Source organism: Ambystoma mexicanum, chromosome 2p, assembly GCF_040938575.1.
Source record: "Ambystoma mexicanum isolate Mex_15411 chromosome 2p, UKY_AmexF1_1, whole genome shotgun sequence".
Taxonomy (NCBI): domain Eukaryota; kingdom Metazoa; phylum Chordata; class Amphibia; order Caudata; family Ambystomatidae; genus Ambystoma; species Ambystoma mexicanum.
Genome location: NC_090923.1, coordinates 1,099,423,792 through 1,099,450,051, shown reverse-complemented (window position 1 = coordinate 1,099,450,051; position 26,260 = coordinate 1,099,423,792). Strand labels below are relative to the sequence as shown.

Sequence of the window (26,260 nt, the reverse complement as noted above, 5' to 3'; positions counted from 1 at the left end):
ACATACTCAGGTTCGCTTTCAATATTAAACAACCGCACAGCGATGTACTTACCTTAACAGATTCCGGGGGCCTGTGTTTCATCGCGCTCTCATCCACTCGCAGCACCACAGCGGTCTGTGAGGAGCAGAAGAAGAAAAAACAGGTTAGCTTTAAAAGACAATAAAGGCACTGCGCTTTGCACTTTCCCTTTCCTAGAAACGTGCACTTCCATCCGGCACGCCAGCATCAAGACCTTTGCACCTGAAAAGAAGGAGATAACGACATTAACAAACCATAAACAGAACAAAGACTTACAATTAACAAACCTACCTGCCTACCAGCAGATTCGGGGTCACAGCAGGCCTGGGCCCAAGGAAGGCGTACTGCACCAGTGAAGTAACTCGGGCAGCTCGCCAACAAACGTCAAGCACCCCTGCACAAGAAACGCAGGGCGGATAGCTCACCCTACAAATAACTAAGGTGAGAAAAGAACCCAGTGGGAAGAGAATCTAGGCGTGTTTTCCAACTATGCACTCCTCCATTGTAATGGTTTCTAGCGATTGCTGTGACATTCAAATCTAGGTGTGTTTTCCAACTATGCATTCCCCATGTAATGGTCTCCAGCGATTGCTGTGACATTCAAATCTAGGTGTGTTTTCCAACTATGCACTCCCCATTGTAATAACATTCAAATCCAGGTGTGTTTTCCAACTATGCACTCCCCCAGTGTAATGGTCTCCAGCGATTGCTGTGACATTCCAATCTAGTTTTTCAACTATGCACTCCCCCATTGTAATGGTCTCCAGCGATTGCTCTGACATTCAAATCTAGGTGTGTTTCCAACTATGCACACCGCCATTGTAATGGTCTCCAGCGATTGCTGTGACATTTAGATCCAGATAATCCACATTGTAATGGTTTCCAGCGATTGCTGTGACATTCAAATCCAGGTGTGTTTTCCAACTATGCAATCCCCATTGTAATGGTTTCCAGCGATTGCTGTGACATTCAAATCCAGGTGTGTTTTCCAACTATGCACTTCCCCACTGCAATGGTCTCCAGCGATTGCTGTGACATTCCAATCTAGTTTTCCAACTATGCACTCCTCCATTGTAAATGTCTCCAGTGATTGCTGTGACATTCGAATCTAGGTGTGTTTTCCAACTATGCACTCCCCAATTGTAATGGTTTCTAGAGATTGCTGTGACATTCGAATCCAGGTGTGTTTTCCAACTATGCACTCCTCCATTGTAATGGTTTCCAGTGATTGCTGTGACATTCGAATCTAGTTGTGTTTTTCAACTATGCACTCCCCCAGTGTAATGGTCTCCAGCGATTGCTGTGACATTCGAATCCAGGTGTGTTTTCCAACTATGCACTCCGCCATTGTAATGGTTTCCAGTGATTGTTGTGACATTCGAATCCAGGTGTGTTGTCCAACTATGCGCTCCCCCAGTGTAATGGCCTCCAGCGATTGCTGTGACATTCGAGTCCAGGTGTGTTTTCCAAATATGCAATCCCCATTGTAATGGTTTTCAGTGATTGCTGTGACATTCAAATCTTGGTGTGTTGTCCTACTATGCAATCCCCATTGTAATGGTTTTCAGTGATTGCTGTGACATTCGAATCTAGGTGTTTTCCAACTATGCAATCCCCATTGTAATGGTTTTCAGTGATTGCTGTGAGATTCGAATCTAGCTGTGTTTTCCAACTATGCACTCCCTCATTGCAATGGTCTCCAGTGATTCCAAATCTAGTGGTGTTTTCCAACTATGCACTTCCCAATTGTAATGGTCTCCAGTGATTGCTGTGACATTCAAATCTAGGTGTGTTTTCCAACTACGAACTCCCCAATTGAAATGGTCTCCAGCGTTTGCTGTGACATTCGAATCTAGGTGTCTTTTCCAACTATGCACTCCCCCATTGTAACGGTTTCTAGCGATTGCTGTGACATTCGAATCTAGGTGTCTTTTCCAACTATGCACTCCCCCATTGTAATGGTTTATATTGTTCTGGCTTAGGTGCTCTCTTAACATCCATGCACCTATTGCATTATGTACCATCGGTAAACTCGACTTTTGGCTACCTGACGTCGATGCACACTCCAGCCAATTTTCTGCCTATAACCCTCTCCTCTCCTCCTTTTGTCTGTCCCGCCCCCTGCCCGGTCCCCCAAACCTCGCTCCCCTTTCTCCTCATTTATGTCAGCACTTGCACTCTCTGAAATGTCGTCAGGCCTAGTACGACAGTCTGTCCTATGCTTCTGTGTAATACAGTATTTGCTGTTATGTTTGCACCACTGTAATGCCTATAGCACTTGCTCATTCTGAATGACTCAAGGCCTAGTAAGAATGTTGTTTACTGCATTTACCCCTTGCTCCCTCCCCTGCCTTGAAGTACTTTGAAACACTTGCATTTGTGTATGGGCGCTATACAAATGACCAATAAAATAAATAAATAAATAAAGTGACACCCTTGAGAGTCATCCATAAGAACGAATTAAACTTTTATGCAAAGGGGTATTTCCATCAAAAGTGTTCACGGGATATTGTAATATGTTGGTATTTTAATGCGATGCAAACATTTGATACAGTTTGTCAAAGAGAAAAATTGTCAAAAGGTTTAGTGAAGTGAGCAAAAGTATACATTATTTAATATGCCTTAAAGTTTGCTTTCAAAATATTGTGTTCCTGGTGTTTTGTTGAGCTGTGTTGTGTCATCTTGCTGCCACTTCAGATCACTTGTTTTTCACAGTCATTATAAAAAAGGAAGTCATGGTCTGTGATTCATTAGCCCAGGTGAGTGCATTACCAACCAATGGTTTTATAATCGGGTATTCTAACAAGAGCCATCTGAGAAGTGGCCGACTTGGTGGGTGCCAGTCCCCGAGCCAAGTGATCACCTAACTTACTTGTTTTCACTGCCACAAAGCCCTACTATGAATAAACTTCTGCTTGCCTTAAATATATGCATTAGCGCCTTGATGCCTAAGGGTTTAGTGCGCTCTACAAATGTAAAAATAAATAAATAAATATGCACTAAATTATCCGTCCTGGAGATTTTCTAACCTTGTCAATCTTACGCATCTGGAAATCTTTTAAACAGAACTACATACCGAGGGCCTACGAGCACTTATATCTGTGCTAATCCTACTTATCTGGGACTGTATTGAACAAAACTATATACTGAGTGCCTTCTAGCACCTATTTTGAAAAGATGATTTGGGCCAGACCTGGTTGTGATCATCCAACTTGAATGTTCTCGGATCATGCCATGCTTAATCTGATCTGTCACACAAGGTTCTTTTATGCGGTATAATTTCACAAATTCAAACCATAAACTATAACAGGAATACCCGACATGTGCTTACATAAAAGTGTACCTTGCAGCCATTTCTGCAGAGGGGAAATGCCTGTATTTACTGCTTTTTTTTTGGAAATGTAGTTTTTATTAAGGTTTTCATTTTCATAACAAATAATACAAGCTTGAGTTCAGCAAAGTATACATTACAGATGAAAGAAAAAAGAAAAAAATATAATACAACTTATTCCCCTTTTCCCGCGTTTCCCTCCCCCCTTACCCCCTCCCTCTCCCATACCATGGTTCGGAGAGCAGTAATAACAATGGAGTTTACTTCGGAGTCTGAAAAAGACGTGACACGGGCATAGGGCGAAATCGGGATGGGCGTGGGTGACTCAACACGCAGGGCCCACACGTCCGGGGGGCTGTTCCCGGTCTGGGCTATATCTTCACAGTTCTGGTGAGGTGAATGTTTTATGGTGTTTTCCCATACTTATCAAAGAAGGGAAGCCATAGGGACTCTATGTTCGACTTGGATTCATCGAGCAGATGGGTCAAAAATTCCATGTCATATATTACCCATGTTTTCGATACCCATTCCTTTTCCCCAGAGGGTTGGGGCGATTTCCACCTTTGGGCCCAGCAGCTTCTGGCGGCTACCAACATCACCTGTAGCATGTGGTCATGTTTAACCTTCGGACCCCCTTCCACTTCGGTGCCAAACAACATTAGCCATGGGGATAGGGTCCTCTCCATCCCATCCACCTCCTTTATCCAGGACAGAACCTCGTTCCAGTAGGTTTGTGCCACCCGACATTTCCACCACATATGTATATAGTCTCACTTTTCGGTTTGACATTTCCAACAGTGTGGGTTATATCCCTTTCTCATTTTGGCTATCCTCTGTGGGGGGTGGTGCCATTTATGGATTAGTTTGAGAGCCTGGTTGCGGTATTGGGGTGCAGTCGTGGAGTGGTTGGCCTGTCTACACATTTTGAGCCACCTCTTTTCGGTAATGGGTGCACCTAGGTCCCTCTCCCATTGGAGATGGGCAAGCGTGCGGTCGCGCGGGACAGAAAATAGGAGAAAGCTATAAAGTCGTTATATCACCCCTCTGGTTCCCTTGTGTGTGATGAGGAACTTCTCAAAGTCTGTTAGGTCTCGTCTAAGTGTATCACCCCATCTGCTTTCGGTCAAGGCCCCCTTAAGTTGTAGGTAGCGAAAAGGGGAAAGGTTGGGAAGATCCAGAGCTTCCTTCAAGTCCCCCAACGATATGAACACCCCCTCCCGCCAGAGCTATCCAGCTCTACAGAGGCCCGCCTCGTACCATTGCTGGAACGCTAGTGGCTTGTTGATCCATTCCCAAAGTGGGGGAGCCCAGATGCAACTCAGGGGTGAGGGCCATGTTGTGAGCCATCTAAGGTAACCCCCTTCCTTCCATATGGACCACAGGAACCCCAGAACCGGGTGTCTCAGAATTGTTTTGGGGATACTGGCCTTGGGCACCCACAACCATTCATCCAGTGTAACTGGGGAGAAGAGCAGGTTATCTAGTCCCACCCACTGCTTTTTATGGCCCATCGTCAAGTGATCTACCAGAATCCGCAGCTATGAAGCCCTGTAGTATGTATCTAGGTCTGGGAAATTGACTCCACCCTCGTCTTTGGGTTGTATTAAGGTGTCATATGCGATTCTATGGGATTTTCCCCCCCAGAGATATCGGAGGAGGGTGCTTTTGATCTCTAAAAGGAATGACTTTGGTATTTGAGTCGGGAGCATTTGGAAGAGATACAGAAATTTAGGGAGGATCACCATCTTAATGGAGTTGAGGCGTGCCATCCATGAGAGACCGGATTTTGCCCATCGTTCGAGGTCGCGCTTAATTGCCGACCAGAGGGGGGGTAATTTGCTCTGAAAAGATCTGCTAGGTCCGATGGTATCTGGATCCCCAGATGGCAGAACCCCTCGGGTTGCTTATGAAATGGGAGGGTTTCAATGTACTGCTTCTCTACCTCATCGAGGCGACCCACTGAAAATGCGATTGATTTATCTAGATTTACCTTGTAGCCGGCCAGGGTCCCGTATTGCTCTAGGCTATACATCACTTCTGGGACTGATTGGGATGGGTTGGAGAGGTATAGTAGTATGTCGTCTGCGAATAAGGTTATTTTGTGGTCGGCTTCCCCCATCATAATGCCCCAGACTTTGCTGTTACTCCTGATTGCTACAGCCCAGAGTTCCATTAGCAGGGCGTAAACAAGGGGGGACAGTGGGCACCCTTGTCTGGTACCTCTTCCCAGTGGGAAGGCTTCCGATTCGCACCCATTCACTACCACTTTTGCTGTGGGGTTAGAATAGAGCGCAGATAACCAACCCCGCCACTTTGGTCCCATCCCCAGGGACAACAAGACACCCTGCATGAAGGCCCAGCTCACCCTATCAAATGCCTTCTCTGCGTCCAGCGACAGGAGAAGGGCGTCCTCTGTTTTAACTTTTTTTGAGCTCAGTATGTGAAGGGTCTTGCGCATGCTGTCGGCCCCCTGTCTGTTCATCACAAAACCGACCTGGTCTGGATGTATCAGTCTAGGGAGGTAGTTTTCTAGGCGTGTCGCTAGGATCCTCGTAAAGATCTTCGCATCTGTGTTAAGGAGTGAAATGGGCATGTATGAGCCACATTCCGTTGGGTCCCTGCCAGGTTTGGGGATTACCGTGATCAAGGCATGTAGGAATGTTGGTGGGATAGTATTTGGGGTTTTAATCTGGTTGAAGAGTTTGGTAAGTGGTGGTATCAGTACCGGTTGATACTGCTTGTAGAAGTCGGCTGTATAGCCATCCTCCTCGGGGGTCTTACCTACTTTCAATTTTTTAATGGCCTCCTCCACTTCTTCCTCCGTTATCTCCCTTTCCAAAGTCTCCCTCTCTATGTCTGTAAGCTTGGGTAGGGGGTGGTCTTTAAGAGAGCTACGGATGTCTTCTGGTGGTGCTCCCTCCTGTGCAGTATAGAGCGTTTTGTAGAAGCCCGCAAAGGACGTGGCTATATGTTTGGCTGTCGAATGGACTGTACCCGACCCATCTCTAACCGTCTCTATCGGCCTGTCAGCTCTGTTACCTCTAAGCCTATGTGCTAATAATGTTCCAACCATGTCTCCCCTTTCATAGTATTGTTGTTTAGTATATCTCAGCTTCTTGACTACCTCTCCAATTAGAGTCGTGTGTAGGGCCTGTCTTTCATCTCTCATTTCGCTGAGGAGGCTTTCACGGTCTACAGTGTCTTCGGTGAGCTGTGCCCTCAGGGCCCTTAGGTCATCTCGGAGTTTGGATTCTATTAGGGTTCTCTCGTGTTTTTTGCGTGAGCCCTCCGCAATAAGGAGACCCCTAAAGGTTGCCTTTGCTGCTTCCCAGGCAGTGGCCATGGGGACCTCTACCCTATCGTTTGTTTCAAAGAAGGCTTCAATTTCCTTCCGTAGGAATTCCTTGAACACCAGGTCCCTTATGAGAGTGTCGTTGCAGCGCCACCTATATGATTTGGGGTCATCTTGTAAACACCATCCCAGGACTAGAAGTTTGTGGTCTGACCAGGTTAGTGGTTCGACCGTGGGGCCACTGACCTCCCCCCCATCCTCCTCCGATATCAGTAGTAGGTCAATCCTGGTGTATGTCTGGTGGGGGGGGAGAAAAACATGTAGCCCCCTGGGGTCTGCCAGCATTTTTGCCGCACGTCTACCCAACAGTAATCCCGCAACAGGTTGCCCATGGCTAGGTTATCTTTAGTGGGGGCCTTCGGTTCCGTCCCCTTGGCGGACCACCAGTCTAGTTGGGGGTCTTGAATGAGGTTAAAGTCCCCCCCCCAGGATTGTGGCCCCTTCGGCCCATTCGTCCATGACCTTGAGGACTTTATGAATGAATTTGGTTTGGCCGGCGTTTGGTGCATACAGGGTGGCCAAAGTAATCCGTGTGCCTTGGGATAGTCCCTTGATCCCCAGAAATCTGCTCCCGAAGCCCCTTTTCGGCTCAATATCTGTAAGGTGAAGTGATTTGCTAAGGAGGATCCCCACTCCCTCCTTCTTTGATGACTTGTGTGAAGCCCAGAAGTTCCTGCCAATTTCTTTTCCCCTTATTGTTGACTCGGCCCCCCTCCTGTGTGTGTTTCTTGTAGGAAGAGGATCAGCAATTTTTGTTTGCGGAACATATTACTTGTGAGAGATCTTTTATTCTGTCAGTTGAGACCCTGGACGTTGAGTGTGCCAACCCGTCCCTCAACCATGGTCATTGCAGCCCATGCCCTGTAAAGCCAAAGTAAGTGCCCCTTGTGTAAATCTTGTGATCAAGCCCCTGTGCCCTGGTATGGTATGAACATCCCCCTTGTCCCTCCCCGCTACCCCCCTTGTCCCCTGTCTCCCTTACCCGTTGTGTAAGGCGTTCGTTTCCACAGCCCGAAAAACGTCGGGTCTAGTAAACGAACCACCAGGGCCGCTGCCCTGGCCTCGGGAGATACATTGATATGGAGCATGTCCTCCATTCATTCGATGTGAGGTGGGTCCCAGGTCTAGTTAGGTATTAGGTCGCTTCATGGGACCTTTCTTTTGAGTCTCCCCTCCCTTCCATTCAATAACATGAACCACTACTAAAGAAACCATGGGACTGTTTGTACCTTGACTTTAAATACAAGACCGAAGGGGATCGCCCCGGAACGGATAACCACCACGGGTTACCCCTGGACGGATCCACACCCCTCTCACCCTTTATGGGGCGAATTATGAACTTTTTCCATTATATCATTTAAACCAAAACTTTGCCAACTGTGGCAACATCCTATGGCAGCGCGTGTTTACCCTGTACAGTGGGGGGTCCCCTTGGGCCTCGATAGCAACCACATCCTGAAAAACAACCACATTTTCTCCCCCCCCCCTATCTCGTTCCCCCGACCTCCCTCCGTGGTCATATGGGTTCATCTCAGCTCCTCGAGGGGTGTCTGGTTTTCTGAAATTTGCGGGTGCCCTTCACTTTGTGCTTTCCTTGACTTGGATCTGGACCTCGTGGGCCCCGGGCAGGGTCCCTGTCCGACCCCGTGTGTGACCCCGATGGGTTAGAGGGGTCCCCAACCAGCTCTTCTGTGGTTCTCCGAATATCATCCTCGGTCACAAGCTGGTATTTCTCACCCTGCCATTCGAACGCCAGATAGAAGGGGTGACCCCAACGATATCTGACCCCCTTCTCCTGTAGCCACCTGGTGATTGTTCCACACTTTTTCCGCAGTTGTAGCGTGAACGCGGACAGGTCCTGGTAGATTGCCACGTTCGAGTTGTCATATTTTATGTCCCTTAAGGTTCTCGCTCTCTCCAGTATCCTTGCCTTGTCTCTGTAGTAGTGGAACTTTGCCAGAACTGATCGCGGGCCTCTACCTCCTCCGCCAGCTCTATGGACCCTGTCGATTAGAACGGTTTCCCCAGAGTTGGTTCCCAGGACTAATCTAATGATTTCCTGGACTTTGTTCTCTAGGCTAGTCTGGGTCTCACGCTCCACTTCTGTCAGGCCAAAAATCTGCAGATTGCTTCTCCGCTCCCAGTTTTCCATGTCGTCTACCTTGAGGCGAAGCTCGTCCTCCCGTCTCTGCATATCTCTGAACCGCATCTCCATTTGTGTCTCTAGTAGGTCTGTAGATGCCTGGTTATTTTCCACTCCCACTATTCGGTCTTCAAGTGTGGAGACTTTGGCGGTGAGGTCTGCCAGTTTAGCACCCATGTCTGTCCTCATGCCCCTGATTTCATCTAGAATCGTCTGAATGTTGTTTTGCATGGTGTTCATGTCTGGGGCAGAGGGGGAAGGGGTGCCCGTCTCCATCTTCGGGGCTCCTGGGGTAAAGTGGTATTTTGCCAGGGTTTCTTTCCAGCTCATATGGTGTTACCCTCTTCAGGTATCCATCGGTTTTGGGTGTCTTTGATGGTACCCTCTAAGAGTGGCGGTGTGCTTGGCAGTCTCCTGGGTCTCAGTGGTGCGGTGGTGCAAAGTGGGCAGGTTCCCGTGGCCCCCCCTGTTCCCCAGCTTCCCGTCCCCTGTCTTGATCCAGCCGCGGGCTTGGGAAACTATATCTGAGAGTGGGGTCCCAGGTCTTGTGGAAAGGGGGGGTGGTGTCCCCAAGAAGTTGTGCCTCTATATCTCGGGTCTCCCGATCGCCGGTTCTGTAGCGGGTGCCGATGTGTTGGGGGAGCCCGGTCCCACGGAGGGGCCGCCCCGGACTGACGCGTCCTTTGATGCGTAGTTTCGGGGCACCACTTACCCCTTTGTGGCAAGCTCTGCGGGGGAGTCCAGGGTGTTCCCACGTAATTGCACCTCTTGATGGCCGGTTCCGTAGTGGGCACTGGATTGTCAGGAGGGAGCTTGGGCGCGCTACCGCGTCGGCCCAGCCCCACGAGGGGGCAGCTCTGGATTCACGTGCCCCTCGCAGCCGTGTAGTGGGATACCACTTACCCTGTTGTGATAAGCTTTGCTGGGGGCTATGGACGGTCGGGGGGGCCCCGGTGTACTCCCGTGCTGGTCCGTATCTATGTGGGTCCTCTCGCAGGTTTCCTGGGGTCAGCCGGTGCTGAGTGTAGCGGCTCGAGGGGTGGGGGGAAGGAAGAGGGGCCCGGGCGCGCTCCCGCGACAGCTCGGACCGACTGCTGGTATCGCCTGGGGGGTGTGCGGCGGGTTCAGCGGTGCTCCTCGTGGTCTGCGTCCAAGTTCCTTTCCGGCCGGTCCACTGTGCAGTGTCTCTCACACGTGTGGGGCCGCCCCGGGCCGGCGAGCGCTACCTCAGGCACTCCGATTCCCAGCTCGTCTGTGTTTGCGAGTGCAGCGTATGGCCGGTCCACTGATTGCTGTTTCCGGCCGGTCCGCCTTAGGGGGGCGGGCGGCTCTGCTCTGCCGGGCCGCCCGCGACGCCGGTTCAGAGAGGGGGGGAGCGCGAACGCTCCAAACCAAATATCTCCCGCTGTGTGTCACCCTGGAGGCTCAGAAAGGTGTCGCCTGGGTCCTGGGGGCTTGCCACAACTGTTTCTTCAGAGTGGGGAAACGATAGCTCCATTTTCACAACGAACTCCACGATTCTCCCGGGGCCATTCGGGGAGCTAACAGATCAGGCAGCCATCTTGCCTGCGCCCCCTGGTGGCCTCGTATTTACTGCTTTTTACAGGGTCATTCTCTTCAACTCAGGGAGACTAAAGGCAATTTGAAATTTCAATCTAGCCACGAGATGAACTCATCAAGGAAACACATTTTTCTTTGAATAAAATTAAATGACACTATTTGAAATCATCTACGTCTGTAATTTACAATTTGTCACCTAGAAAAGGGTTTTCAGGACTAGTAAGCAACATTCTTGCTTGATTTATTTCTACAAGGCCTTATATATATATATATATATATATAATGGTTGAAGGATTTTCTTCTATTTATACTTTTTCATATCAATGAAACCATTTCGCTGTCAGTCTTTTTCTCCAGTCTAATTCCTCCCATATAACAATATTTTCATAATATTGAAGGCCAAATGAATTTCAACAAGCATTGGCAATCCTACAGTTTGGGCTTTTGTGATGGCATTGGAAAGGCAAATGCCAGGCACTGTCGTAGAGGTATTAACTGGCCATTGATGGTAGCAGGTGCAACAGGTATCTGCGGATTGATTGAATACGAAAATACCTAATAAGAAATGATCACATTTTTTGATCGAGTTTGTTATGGAATTTTGTTCATTTTTACAAAAAATAGATGGGGGTGGGTAATAGGATAGGTTAAGTTAAGGGAAAGTGGGGAGATGAGTGTGGGGGTCTATGCTCGCATTATTTTAAAAAGAAAATATTTGAAAAATGTGCTCATTTCTCAGTAGGTCATTGTTTTCGATCGTTTCACATTAATCCAGTGCAACATGGTGCGAGTACCTGGGCATCTAAAAGCAGTGCCTGCCAAATGCCAAATACTTATGCACAAGCCAAAATGGCTGGCTTTCCCACTTCAGTGAAGAAGTGCCTACAAATAAAGTGGCGGAAGTCAGACCAGGTTAAGACATTTTGATTACACCAGTAGTTCATTTACAACTCCAAATAAATTGTTACTACTCAGAAGACTGCTTTGAAAAAACCATGGGTCTGATTCATGGAACCTTTTCCTATGGAATTGCACCATTATAAAACACTTCTGTGAATCAAAGCCACTGTCAGGCACTTCGTTTGCAAGGTTTGATGTTAAGGCCTGATTAAAGTGAGCTCAAAGAGTTCCCATGAGGAGGTGTTTTGAGCTGAGAGGGGCAGGAACTGTGTGGGAATTCCCATACTGGGTAGGCAAATAACCAAACAACACCTACAAGCATTGTGTCCCTCTTTGTGTGGCTTTTCCCCTATCTGTACACTAGTGAAATAGTTTTGGATATTAGGTGGCCACCTATTAGCCCAAACAAAAAATTGTGATGAAAGAGACGAAAACTTCATACAAACCTGGCAACCCTTTGTCACTTATTTCTCTGCTGCCAAATCTAAAGTGGTCTCTAAATATGGAATGTCAAGATGGACTGTGGTTAGAATGAAATGTTTCTAACAAAAGCACACCTTCCCTTGGCGTGCCTGAATCAAGGCTGCAACAAAAAGCTCTGAGTTGAATATGCTCCTCATTGAACTCTGCAAAGCAGGAGCCTCTTATAATGTGTTATACGTACTTTAATGTCTTTGCTACGACGCACTGTATGATTCTGGAACACCTGTGCTTCAGAATCATACAGAGGCGTTGTTAAGTTATGGAGGATGCACCCACCGTGGACCTCCAATATAAATAAACTTACTAGAAATCCCAGTGTGACTACGAGTGTTCATCGTAGAGCAATTATACAACATTGGCGATGAGGACCGTACGCTATCAAGGAAGAGGAGGTCCCCCGGCAGAGAGGTACAGCGCAAAGCTGATCGAAACGAGACCAGGTCGGAGAGCGGATAATGCGGCGCAACGGAGCTGCAGTGAAGCATAAATCAGTGTGACAGTAAGTCTGTTTCGGCAGAAAAAAAAATATGGATATCTATAAGGACTAATAAGGAAACAGTTACGGCCCACGAGCATTTTATGAACGTATGCGTGTGCAGACGTTCAAAACATTAGAGGAAAGGACCTACTTACATGAAAATACGTGCCGCCATTTTGAACAAAAGTCACATTGCCATAGCAACGTGTTTACAACGAAACGATGCCGGATAGCTGGTGATACTGATAACATTTCATCATGAAAACAAAGCACAGTCGCCACAAGCACTCACATGAACAATTGTAAAGAACATTAAGCACAAATACATACTGTAAAATGGAAAAGTAGCAAAATAATGAAAGAACAAATGGTGGTTGCAATAATCTAATAAGCTGAAAACTATCAGTTCCCTTACTGAAATATATATAAAAAAAAACAGTCGAGGAATAGTGAGGGAACTCCCAATAGAAATGCAAAACATGATAGCTCTCGTCCAATTTTTGGCACAGCCAGGCAATCCGATATGTACATGGGAGCAATGGCAAGACAGTTTTCAAGTTTATCTAAGAGCTATTGGTGGAGCTAAATTTAATGATGAGTTAAAAGAAGCAACTTTGCTAAATTTTGTGGGTGCAGAAGCTTTATGCATTTTTAGGACTTTGCCTGATCTAGTAGATAACATGGAGGGTTCTGGTGATTCAACTGCTGCAACGAGTGGGAGCAGAAAATATGAGTCTGCATTAATAAAATTAACGAGACATTTTGGCAACAAGACTAACATTGTCCTGGAACGATACCGATTCTTCGCCAGACTACAAAATAAGGGAGAGAGTGTAGACACATTCATGGCAGCGTTAAGAGGTCTAATATCGACTTGTAGCTTCACCGGTATAGCTGATGAGTACCTAAGAGATCAATTGGTTTTACAAGTTGCAGATCCTCATAGAAAACATCGATTGTGGCAGGCAGAGGACCCGACTTTGGAACAGGCTATGGAAATAGCTAGATCAATAGAATTAGGAGGAAAAATGCATGAAAGAATCACAGAGCAAGACAGAGAATGTTGAAGTGAGATGCATTCAAAATGTACAAGATGAAAATCGTGAAAAAGAGGAAGAGACATTGATTGCTTTGGTGAAAAGGATGACCAGAACGGATATCAACACCAATGCAAAGAGAGATAGAGAATATGTGAACAGGTCACAAAACAGATGTCACAAATGCGACAGATACAAACATACAAATGTAGAAAGGGAATGCCCAGCGTTTTCAGCAAAGTGCTATAAATGTGGATATGTTGGCCATTTCGGCAAGGTGTGCAGGCGTACCAGAGGCAGAGGCAGACCTATATTACAGAGAGAAGGAGGTTGAAATACCAGAAATAGTGTGGCGAGCATAAGAACATGGGAAGAGATCAACAATCTGAGTGGCCTGCTGTCTGTCAATATGGGTTTGATGAAGAAATACACATTTTGGCGTTTACTCCATTTGAAAAGTGTGTGGGCCCTTGGGTACCTATGGCAATAAATGGAGTCTCTTTACAAGTTATGGTGGACACAGGTTCTCCATATACCATGGTTGACACAGATACATTTGCAAAAGATCTAGGAGGAAAAATTGAAGAGTTACAGCCAACAAGGGTGAGAGCAACAGGGTATGTATGGTAAGAGGCCCATAAACATAATTGGTTACACATGGGTGCACTTGGTTTTCAGAGAAAGGGAGACTTACTGCAAGTTATATGTAGCAGAAAATTGGTCCTCCATTGTTGGATGGTGGGGGCAAGCATTGTTGCAAATCAAAATACACCCTGGTGAAAGTATTCCCATATTGAGTATTACTGAAAATAGTTGTGAAACAAACAAAAAATGTAGCGAAAAGCTTTCCAAGAGTTTTCAACGGGACCATTGGCACTTTGAAGGGTTTTAAACATCGAATCATATTAAAGAGGGGTGCCAAGCCGATAGTTCACAGAGTGAGGAATATTCCAATAGGCATGAAAGAAGCATTTCATAAAGAACTGGTGAGAATATGTGAACAAGACATTATCAAGCTGATAGAGAGCTCGGAATGGCTCTCTCGAATCGTTATTGTATGGAAATCTGATGGATCAATCCGGATGTGTGTAGACTTGAGAGACCTGAACACAAATATATGGGTAGATCGCCATCCACTACCTAATATAAGTGAAATGCTCACCACAATGAAACCAGCGAAGTTCTTCACAACATTAGATCTATCTTCTGCCTATCATCAGGTTGTATTGGTTGAAGAATCGAGACACCTTTACATCCTTTATCACTCCTTTGGGGCATTTAGATATAAAGGGATGCCTTTCAGCTTATCGTCAGTGGCAGCTGTATTCCAGAGGGTAATGCACCAATTATTCAGTGGCCTTCAGGGTGTTTACTTCTTTCAAGACAATATACTTGTATCTGCAATGACAGCAGACAAACACAATGCAAAGTTACTAGGGATGTTACAAGTCATCCAGGAGAAAGGTCTCACGCTTAAAATTGACAAGTGCAAAATCAGGAGGAGAGAGGTAACATACTTCGGACACTGCATAAATGCCGAAGGAATTAAACCAAAGAGAACTCTGGTGGATATCATTTTACACATTCCAGAGCCTTTGAACAAGGAACAACTCCGGAGTTTCCTAGGTTTCGCAGAATATTATTCGAAATGTATTGATCACTATGCGGATAGAACAAAGTACTTGAGGGAAGTGATGAGCAAAGGCGCAAAATTTGTGTGGTCGGATAACTGCAAGGAAGAATTTAATGAAATAAAAAGTTTAGTTAATAAGGTTCCAACACTCAAAATGTTTGATTGTAAGTTTAAAACCATGATATCTGTTGATACCAGCAACATTGGACTGGGTGGTGTTCTTGAACAACTACAGGAAGGCACAGTGGTCCCTATTGCGCTCGCGTCCAGGGTCCTTAAGGGTGTGGAGAGAAATTACTCCACCATAGAAAGAGAAGCTTTGGGAGTCAGATGGATTCTTGAACTTTTTAAAAGTCTTATTTGGGGAATTCCAGTTGAATTGAAAACTGATCATAAGCTATTAATTCATGTGTTGAATTCTAAAAACTTGCATCTATCTTCACCGAGAATAAGGAGGTGGACCTTAGACATCATGCAATATAATATACAAGTCAAGTACATTCCTGGGAAATCCAATTCCATAGCAGACTGTTTTTCTAGACTTCCCTGGAACGATGAGAGTGGTGAAACTGGAGAGGATGAAACAACACGAGAACAAGACTGAGTGCATAGTGGCACACATACATCCACGTTTCTCGAAGGAAGAATGGGTCCGGGCGACCAACGATGATGTCGAACAAGAATGTCTAAGGATGGCTATCAGAAGCAACTGGAAAGAAGTTGATACAAGTATTAAGTCATGGGAGAAGCTAAAGGATGAGATCTCCAGTGACGGTATGTGTGTTTATAGAGGTGACCGGATAATTCCGCCCACGTCTTTGAGAGAAAGAATAATGTTCATTGCTCACGAAGGTCATGTGGGAAGGTTTTTGACCAAGAGAAGAGAAGCGTACTGGTCGGCGAACATGTGGAATCAAATGGAGAGTGTGGTCAAGGATTGCACTGCCTGTGCAGTGAGTGATAAAGGAAAGACTACGCAAACCACACCCCTTCTACCAGTGGAAATTCCTAAATCTGTGTGGACCAAATTGGCCATTGGCATAACAGGACCATTTGAAACATTGGGTCCTCAGAAAGTATATTTTATTGTGTTAGTAGATTACACCTCCAAATGGGTGGAATGCGGAGTAGCAGAGGGCACAGGCACTTTCATGAAAGTAGTAAAGTTTCTGGAGGAAAAATTCAACAGGGAAGGAGACCCTCGAGAAATGATCTCAGATAATGGTGCTCAATTCATGTCGGAAGAAGTTCAACATTTTCTTAAGGAAAGAGCCACTGAGCACAAAACCACTGCATTGTACCACCCAATTGCAAATGGATTAGTTGAAAGAATTAATGGTTTTATCAAGGGAACCATTCAATTAGCGATAGCCAATAATTTACCTTGGAAAGAGACTTTGAAAGAAACACTTAATACGTATAGGGTTACTCCACATTCTGTCACTGCTGAAGAACCGTTTACCTTAATGAGAGGTAGGATGGCTACACATAGACTGAGACCTGCTTGGCTTGCTAGCCGAAAGAACAAGGGGGTCAATATGAACAAAATTGTTAGGAGAGTGAAAAAGAGACCAGATGAGTACAAGAAATACTATGATAGTAAGAAGCATGTGACAAAGTGAATTTGTGAGAGGTGACTGGGTTTGGTTAAAAGAACCAAGGAGTGTTAAAAGGTGAATCTATATATAGGGCTCCAGAAAGAGTGATGGATTGTTCGAGGAAATCAGTGATTCTGGAGGATGGAAAGAAATGGTGATGTGATGACGTTATACTAGCAAGAGGAGGTGAAGTATTGAAAGAGAGTGGTACAAGAGGCTTCCAGGAATGAGAAAGTACACAAATTAGAAGAGTTCTCTGAAGGCACCGTTGGTGAAAATCTAGTGTTATCTAGGAACAGGAAAATCACACAAAATGTCAAGAAGGGCTTTGTGTATTACTGAAACTGGTGCTCGCTTATTACAAGGAGTTTTTGGAGTGTTCTACGATCCAGCCATATCCTTTTTCAATTGTGTCACTGCATTTTTTCAGTGTGTTCTATTGGAGTTTCATAGTACTTAGTTAATTTCCTCTTCATCAACCTGCTACCTTTGTTTCATTCTTCTATTTTCTCACATCTATTCTCTTGTTTCTGTAAGGAGGGTGGAGGGGGAGATCTTATAATGTGTTATACGTACTTTAATTGTTATGTCATTGCTACGACACACTGTAGGATTCTGGAACACCTGTGCTTCAGAATCATACAGAGGCGTTGTTAAGTTATGGAGGATGCACCCACCCGGCGACCGCCAATATATATAAACTTACTAGAAATCCCAGTGTGTCTACGAGTGTTCATCGTAGAGTGATTATACAACAGAGCCCACTATATCCTACACATTTCTATATGAACAGCCCTTACTTGGACAGTGGGCCTCATTACAAGTTTGCCGGTCCGGTAGTAATGGTGTCGGTAAGCTACCGGCACTGTTGCTACCGGACCTGCAAACTACGAGTTCTGTGGGCGGGTGCTCGCCCGTCCGCCAGGTCTAACCTGGTGGGCCAAACGGCACCTGCCCACAGACATTGGGAATGGGGAGCATTTTTTACCGGCGCCCGCGAAAGGGCAATTACTGGGTCTGGCGGGGCCGTAAAGACCTGGTAAATGCCCATTCGCGGGTGCCGAGAAAAAAATGATACCGGCGGCAGCCATGCAGGTATTTACCCCCACGGCTACAGCCAGGGTCATAATGGCCCCCACTGACTTTTTCCAGCAGTTTTCTGTGATCAGTAAGTACACTTATGCCCTTAATGTATTGGTGCAAAACGGTGGAGAAACGGTTTTGAATCAATCATAACCACTGGCATTGGTCTGGGCAACTGTTCTTGTTTTGCTGTGCCGTCACAGAAGGTGAAACATATATGCAAACTAGATGCGGTATGCACTAAATGGTGCAGTCCTGCCCAAACTGCTATACCATGTCCTTTCTTATCAGGGCGGCCCATAGTGGCAAACATCTTTCAGCCTCATTGGGCCACATCAGTGAGGCACAGCTTGGACAGCAGGCACGAGAAGCGTGGCACCCCGGCTGGGCCTACTTGACCCACTTACGGTGATGTATGCAAATCTGAAGCCTGTTGGATGGAAGCGCAAACCAATGACATAGCTTCGGGCAGTGACGTATTCAACACCTTGCATCCATCACTGCTCGGTATTGCTTAAAGGATTGGGACCATTCCACGGGACCCACAAGGAGCTTAAAATGGCATTAATCGAGTTTCTAAAGGTCATCACTAAAAGAGTTCCGAGGATGTCCTTTGTCTCCTTTCCCAACCCAGAGCACGACGCCTCCCCTGTAGCCGTAAAACATGGCGGGTGTCTCGCGGACCGTGCATCGCAGAAGGCTGTGTGGGCCTCTTTGCTCATCAGGCTGGTCCCGGCCGCCCACTGTGCACCCCCCCCCCCCACCCCCGCCTTGCTCCTCTGTCCTACCTGCACTCGCACTGACTGTGCTCCACGAACGGCACTTCCACCATCTGTGTGTTCAGGAACTTCGTCTTCATGATCTGGGAGGGTTAGACAAGAAACAATGATGACATGTGATGCCAGGCCTGCAAAGGAAGGGCAATTTCAACAACACAAGCAGATGAAGGAGCCTGAGGACGGTGTCTTCAGAACTCTGCAGCCGGCACTGTGTGGACTTCTAGGAGCAGACATTTACCCACTTGGTGTCATTAGAAAAACCAACATCATTTGAAGGCAACACTGCCCTTGAGGATTTGTAAATGTTTTGGAAATTGGCAAACAATGAGCGGGCATGCGGGGCACTCTAATGCGGTACCCTGAGTATGTCTACTTCACCCACACCCTGCCGTTGCTTGAACATGCTATATGAATATCATTTCTCGAGAGGCCAGGGGCCCGGTTCTGAGGTGCATGAAAAAATAAAAGTGTTGTTCCATGGAGGAACAACACTTTTCTTAAAAGCACCATTATCTGTCCAAGTAAGAATGCGGCAATCTGGCATTTTGCATGTGCCTGATTTACGGCCCAACAAGGGGATTCTCACGCCAAAGCCCTAGTTTTGCTTATGAAGACAAATGCGTTAAAATGCGGCACCTGTGAGGTGTTGTGAACATCCACTGCACACTTTCTCTTTATTAATCAAGGCATTGCCCTGATAGCAGCACCACGTTCCCGATTTACAGAAGGGTACAGGACACTTTCGTAAATAAGAAAAGTGGCAGACTTCGGGGCGTGGCTAACCGCCATGTAGAGCGGACGTGTCTCGTGTGAGCTCTGAGTTGATGTGCCACTATAAGCTGTTTCTACTTAATTTTAACTAATTTTGGAACCCGGCAAGCGGCACCGTCTGTAACGGAACCCCATCTACATACACCCGAACCATCTGCCAGTCGACCGAAGACTACGAACGCCGTTGTTAGGCGGACGAATTGTGCCGAGCAGAGTGTGCCAAGATGGCGGCTCCCGCGTTCTTACGTCTGGAGGACCGGAGCTCGCCTGCACTGCAGAGGACGTAGCCCGCCGAGACAAGCGGCGGACCCGGAGCTGATAGCCCACGCTGGGATCGAGGGAGAGGAGCGGCGCGGAGGTGCGATCGGGCCCCTGAGGCCACCGTTGAGCTGCGACCAGCCTGGGGAGAGCAGCGGAGCCCAGCTGAGCCAGGAGGAACGCCAGCGAGACCCGTGGCCGGCCGGCGCGGCGTAGGTAGGCGGAAGGGGGCTGACCCAGCCCGAACTGGGATTCCGGGTGTGGTGGGAACACGGGGCTGGCCCCCCTAGAGCCACCGGAGCCCTTGATCCCGACCCTGTGCCCTGGATTGACTACCCGCCCGTTCCCTGCAGCGCCTCCGATAAGAGGCCTCAGCGCTCCTGAGGCCACAGAACTCCCCCGCTACCCGGGTTTGCCTGCGCCCGTCGGCCGGGGGGTTCTCGCCTGGTGTACAGTGTCCCCACAGGCATCCGGGCGCCCGGGGGCGCTCTCAGTGAACTGGCCGCCTGGCTTGGCAGAATCGAGCCGGCATCTGCAGGACAGGAAGCGGGCGTTCCCCCCGCCACTTGGTGCGCCACGCTCAAGTGGGGCCTCATCTCTCGCCAGGAAATCCTGCTGGAAAGCCCCCTAGGCTTAGTTTCATAAATAAAGGGAACCCATTCGCCGCACCCACGCAAGGCTGGCCTCCCTCGAGGCACTGGAGCCGCAGCTCCCCACCCTACGCAACTGTATGATTTAGCAGTCTGCACTGCCCACCCGCTCCCTACAACCCCGCAACAAGAGGCATCAGCGCTCCCCCACTGCCCGGATTTACCTGGCACCCTGCACCCGGCGGCCGGTGGGATCCCGCCTAGAACGCAGTGCCCCTACAGACACCTGGATGCCCAGCGGCACCCACGACGAACTGGCCAACCTGCTTTGCATAACATAGGCCTGCATCCACTGATCTGAGGGCTTGCATTGCGCGCCTCCCTGACTCCCGCCACAGAAGTCTCATCCTTTGCCCAATAACTCCGCTGGAAGGCCCCCTCGGATCATTTACCACTGGAGGGGGTGCCCAATCACCACAACACAGCGGAACTTCGGAGCATCACCACCTCTGGGCAACCCATATCAGTGAACAGCGAGCTGCCTCCACCTGCCCTCTTGAACGGACATTGCCTTCCCTCCCATATTACTGGGCCGCTGCCCCCCCTGCGGCGACCCCCGGGTGCCCCCAGGACACAAAGACACCTACAGATCTTCGCCTCGGTCCCGGGTGGCGCTGCCGGGTGGGCCTTGCGGTGTCAGTGAGAGGTTCCCCTCTGCAGCGGGAATCTGCGGACTGCCGCCTGTGCTCTAGGCGCCTCCGGTGCTGGACCTCTGTGCATCCCCGAGATGGCTGGTAAAAACAGCAAGCCCGACAGCGTCAGACAACCAGGGATACTTACACAGCCAGCGAGTCAACAGGCCTCGCGGACCCGAGTGGGGGGACCACAGACCCTCATTCAGACCCCACAACTACAACGCCTACCGAGCCCAGCAACATCCAGATCCTGGAAGCCATCAGGCTGCTTCAGGCGACAATGGAGCATAAGATAGATGCTGTTGCTACAGACCTGGGCCTCCTAAGACAGGACGTCCGAACCCTGGCTGGCAGGACGGAGGTGCTCGAGACACAGGTCAGGGAAAACACTGAATCTAAAACACACCTCCTCCGGGACGTAGATGAACTCCAACAAAGGGTCAAAAACTTGGAAAATAGAGCAGAGGAAGCAGAGGGGAGAGCCCGACGTAATAACATACGCCTCCTCGGGCTGCCTGAGGGCTCCGAAGGCTCAGACCCCACAACCTACGTAGAAAACCTCCTCTTACAGGAAGTGGGCGCCGGGAAACTCTCCCAGGGCTTCACGATTGAACAGGCCCATCGTTCCCTCGCTAGGAAACCACCACCTGGGGCCCCACCAAGACCTGTGATAGCTAAAGTTCTCAACTACAGGGACCGTGAAGTAATCCTGGCTTTTTCCCGTACAGGCGGCCAGATAATACATGACTCTGCCAAAATCGCTATTTAATCCGACTATACCCTCCAGGTTCAAATGGACAGAGCCCAGTTCATACACATGAAGGCCAGATTGAAAGCCGCCGGGCTGCGCTACATGCTCCTGTACCCGGCAAAACTTAAAGTACTGCACAAAAACAAAGCACACTTGTTCGACACCCCTGCACAGGCCAGGGACTGGATGGACGGTCTACAAGTACCGGATATTGAAGAAAGGAAATGGAAGCCTAGATGATTGCTCCCCATTAACTTGCTGGGAACTGCGCGTTCTTCACCCACTACCGGTGGGTGCACTGAAATTCCATACAGCTGAAAGGATCCTTCGCTAGGAGACGCACGAGTCAAGGTTCACTCCAACCCCTTGAAAGTTCTTTTTTTTTTGGGTACATATACCCTCCCGTAGGGCACCTGGAGCCAATGTACGGTTCCAAGGAGCAGAAACGGGTTTGTCATAACGAGGGAGACCTCGCTGGGCTAGTTCTATGTTTGACTTGTTTGCAGTTATGGGGGGGGGGGCGGGACACAGGGAATAAAGGGGAGGGAGCAAAGGGGGGTGTACACCCATGTTGGGAATTTTGTTCAACAAACACCGAGATCACTGGATAACCTCACAACAGATCCACCATTAATTGGACCTTGCTCAGGGCTGGAGAGAAGTAACGGACACCATGCCACCTATGGCTGACGGAATTAAAGTTATGACATGAAATGTCAGAGACATGAATAGCTTCGTGAAGCAACGCCGGATTCACACATACTTGCGATGCCAGAAGGTCGGAATCGCCATGCTGCAAGAAACACACCTAACAAGGGAAAAACTCAAGGCGCTAGCCAAAAAGTGGCAAGAAACCCTCATTGGCTCCTCCTATTCCTCATTTGCAAGAGGGGTCCTGATATGGATCGACCCGTCCGTCCCCTTCAGAGTAATGGGTTCCAAGACGGACGATGAGGGCAGGATGGCCCTTGGACAGGGCACCGTGGAGGGTAGAGACCTGTGCCTGGTTAGCACTTATGCGCCCAATCACGATGCCACGGCTTTCTTCAACTCCCTATATGCCAGACTGGGCCCTCACGCAAACAGCATTATGATTTGGGGAGGAGACCATAATTGCACCCTAGACCCCCTCTTAGATAGGTCAGACACTAAACACTCACGCCCGTCCCCCCCAGCTAAAATATTAGCTAAATTGATAAGCCACTTTTCACTCTGTGACCTGTGGAGGGAATTGGGCCCGGAGCGGCGAGAATACTCCTTCTCCCCTCCACACAATGTCCACACTAGACTAGACTATATTCTAGTCAGTCATGGGCAGCAAGCCATGTTCCATGACGCACATTATTTACCAAGGGTATTGTCTGACCACTCCCCCATGTTGGCCACCTGGGAGGTGTACCCGCCTAGACCCCCGGTTCCCACGTGGAGACTTAGAGCCAAGGCCCTGCTCGATGCGGCCTTCCGCGACCACATACAAGACAGTACGGAGGAATACTGGCAAAATAATTTAGATAGTGTAGAATATATCAGCACCGCATGGGAGGCATATAAGGTGGTTATGAGGGGGGAAATGATAGCCACGGTGGGGGGGTGCCCAGAGATCCATCGTAAATTCCCTGGCGGGTGCGGAAAAGAAGCTGGGAGAACTGGAGAGCGAGGCAGACTCGACTCCTGAACATTTGCAGGAAATAACCAAACTACGACAAGCCTGTCTGTCGCACTGGGAGACCCTTGGGAAATTAAGTTATGCTAAGCACACGGAAAGGACTCATGCCCTGGGAGATAAACCTGGGAAACTCTTAGCGTGGCTGTACAGGCGAGAAACCCCCAGGACCCCCATTTGCCACGTATGCAGACCAGATGGTACTACTGCGCACACCCAGGCAGAGATTAACTCTGTTTTTTCCTTGTTCTATCGTGACCTTTACTCTTCGACCCTGCCTCCACCCGACTCCGGGATCGAGGATGCCCTGGACTGCATAAGGCTACCCAAACTAGATACACAGATGGCCGAAGTCCTAGATGATCCGATCACCCCTGAGGAAGTGGTGGCAATAATTAGAACACTACCCTCTGGGAAGGCGCCGGGCACGGAATGCCTACCCGGGGAATTCTATAAGACGTACGAGGGGACCCTTGCCCCACTGCTAGCGCAGGTATATAACGAAGCCTATGAACAAGGCACGCTCCCAGACTCCATGAGAGAGGCAGTTATTATCCCCTTGCTGAAACCCGGGAAGGATGGGACGGACTGTGGGTCATATAGGCCACTTTCTATGTTAAATGTAGATAGTAAAATACTGACGGCACTCCTCGCTAACAGATTACGCAGAGTGATTCCTGTGCTGATTCACCAGGACCAAACTGGTTACGTGCCAGGGCGCTCCATTACCGAAAACTTGCGTAGATTACACCACATTATATATAGCACCGAGCGAGGGCCCCAGAAATACGCTCTAGCGTCACTGGACGCCACCAAGGCCTTCGACTCGGTGAGATGGGAATGGTTATATGCCACTATGGCTAAGATGGGGATTGGACCCGCCTTCCTTAGATGGACCCAATTGATCTATACTAACCCCACCGCCAGGGTGCGCACTAACAAGACTTACTCAGACAAATGGCCCCTTTACAGAGGCACACGGCAGGGATGCCCTCTCTCCCCCATGCTATACATTATTGCTGCAGAACCGATTGCTGCATATCTCCGCCAGGAATACGGAGACGGAGGCATTGTGTTGGACGGAGTGACACATCTTATCTCCATGTACGCAGATGACATGCTGCTGTACCTACATGACCCTGAGCACCTCCTGCCCCGCATTCTGGAGACTTTAGATTGTTTCCACAAACACACAGGCATTCAGATTAATAAAGACAAGTCTTGTCTCTACCCCCTCGCTGCGCTATATAGTGAGGAGCACAGATCCCTGCCCCCCTGAACCTTCAGTGGCAGGTGACATCCTTTAGATACCTGGGCGTTACCATTCACCGTAACCCGAGTACCGAACACATCCTCAACACAGTCAGGGCAAAAGATGCACTGGCTAAGTCCATGGTTTTTTGGGGTAAGCTCCCTCTCTCTGTCGCTGGGCGGGCAGGTCTCCTCAAAATGGTGGCACTCCCCCGCCTACTGCATTGCTTCACCAACATCCCCTTTTGCATCCCCCCCGCCTTTTTCAGGGAGCTGAACAAACTCTGTAGAGGGTTCCTGTGGCAGGGTGGCAGGCACAGGGTGGCGCTCGACACTCTCCAAAGGCCCTATGAAAAAGGGGGATTGAAAGTCCCTAATTTCGAACTGTACTACCTGGCCAGCCAACTGAGACATGTAACACATTGGATGGCAGACGAAGCCACTACAGACACCCGACTACTTCAACCCGCCCTGCCTCGACTGCTACTCCGAGACCTGCTGTGGAACAGGGGGCGTTAAGACAGTATCCTTACCTGATTAAGCTTGGAACTCAGCTCTGGAAGAGAGCCTGCAGAACAGTGGGACCGCCAGACCCGTACTCCCCGCAGATCCCCATTGCGGCAGTCATGGCTAAATCCTCATGGGGACACACAGAAACACGCACCCAGTGGGAACCCTATGGGGTGGCAGTACTTGGGGACCTTGTTCACGATCAGGAACTCATGACATTCACGGACCTCAGTGAATCCACAGGCCTGCCCACAGGCCAGTTCTTGCTCCACAGAGCAGTGACACAGGCCCTGAAGATTAGATGGCCGGAGACTACCGTCCAAATCATAGAAAATGAAATCGTTGAGTCAATACTGGATACTGCTGAAGGCGGCCACGAAATCTCCAGAATATATGAGGCCCTTCTGCAGGGCTCGACCAAGAATGAACTAAAATGCAAAGGGAGGTGGGAAAGAGAAATGGGCCTGGAATTTGAAGACAAAGCATGGGAGAAAATAACCCATTACCATAGAAAGATTTCCAGGAATGCCCGTCTTCAACTCATCCAGCTGTACATCACCAATAGGGCCTACCTTACGCCCGAAGCTATATCTAAGTTCAAAGGCGCTACAACCCAGACATGCCCAAAATGCCACGAGCCAAGGGCAGGAATGACCCACATGTTTTGGGGCTGTCCGACGATCCAGAGGTTCTGGGCCCAGGTGAAGGAGAGGATGGCGACTGCGGGGATTGAAGTAGAAATACGTGAGCCGGCAGCCTGCATATTGGGGCAATACAAGCGAAGCAGCAAGAATAAGCCCCTGAATAGACTCACTGACTTGATCTACATCACCGCGAAGAGGCGCATAGCTATGAAATGGAAGAGCGCCAGAGGTCCGACCGAGGCCCTTTGGTGGGGTGACCTCAGGAGATGGATAGCTGCTGAGACTGCAGCGTGGGAAACGGCGATTCACGTGCAGCGCCTCGACTCCAGCGCTGATTTGCTCAGTTGGGTGGCGCTTACGGTGCCACTACTCCACCCGGAGGTGCAGGACTGTGCCTCGGACAAAACGAACAGTCCCGGCACGAGATCCTAAAGAAGACTGAGGACTTTTCGGTGGTCTCGGTTGGAAGGGGGAAGGGGGAGGGAAGGGAGGTTTGGGAAAGTTACACAATATTGTTCTTGAGTTATGCATACCACATTGTCTATCAATGGGTTAACTGTGTCAAAAACCAATAAACACATTAACAAAAAAAAGAAAAGTGGCAGACTTTTGTTGGAAATACTGCAGTGACCCTGGTGCAGAGGCTGGCCCGCCCCCCCTCCACACCCCCCCCCCCGCAACGAAAGGCTTTAGCAGCTTATTCTGCTGGAAAGCCCTGCAGGTCCCCCTGC

The 26,260-nt window shown here is 48.8% G+C and overlaps 1 protein-coding gene across 2 annotated transcripts in view; it reads right to left on the bottom strand.

Moving 5' to 3' along the window:
• The window catches only part of VEGFB (vascular endothelial growth factor B), a 387,557-nt gene that overhangs the window by 28,773 nt on the left and 332,524 nt on the right, over positions 1 to 26,260 (bottom strand). For both annotated transcript variants that reach the window (XM_069645095.1, XM_069645096.1), the window contains exon 4: positions 18,406 to 18,479. In XM_069645095.1, coding sequence (XP_069501196.1) covers positions 18,406 to 18,479 — 74 coding nt within the window. The remainder of the gene's footprint in view (positions 1 to 18,405; positions 18,480 to 26,260) is intronic.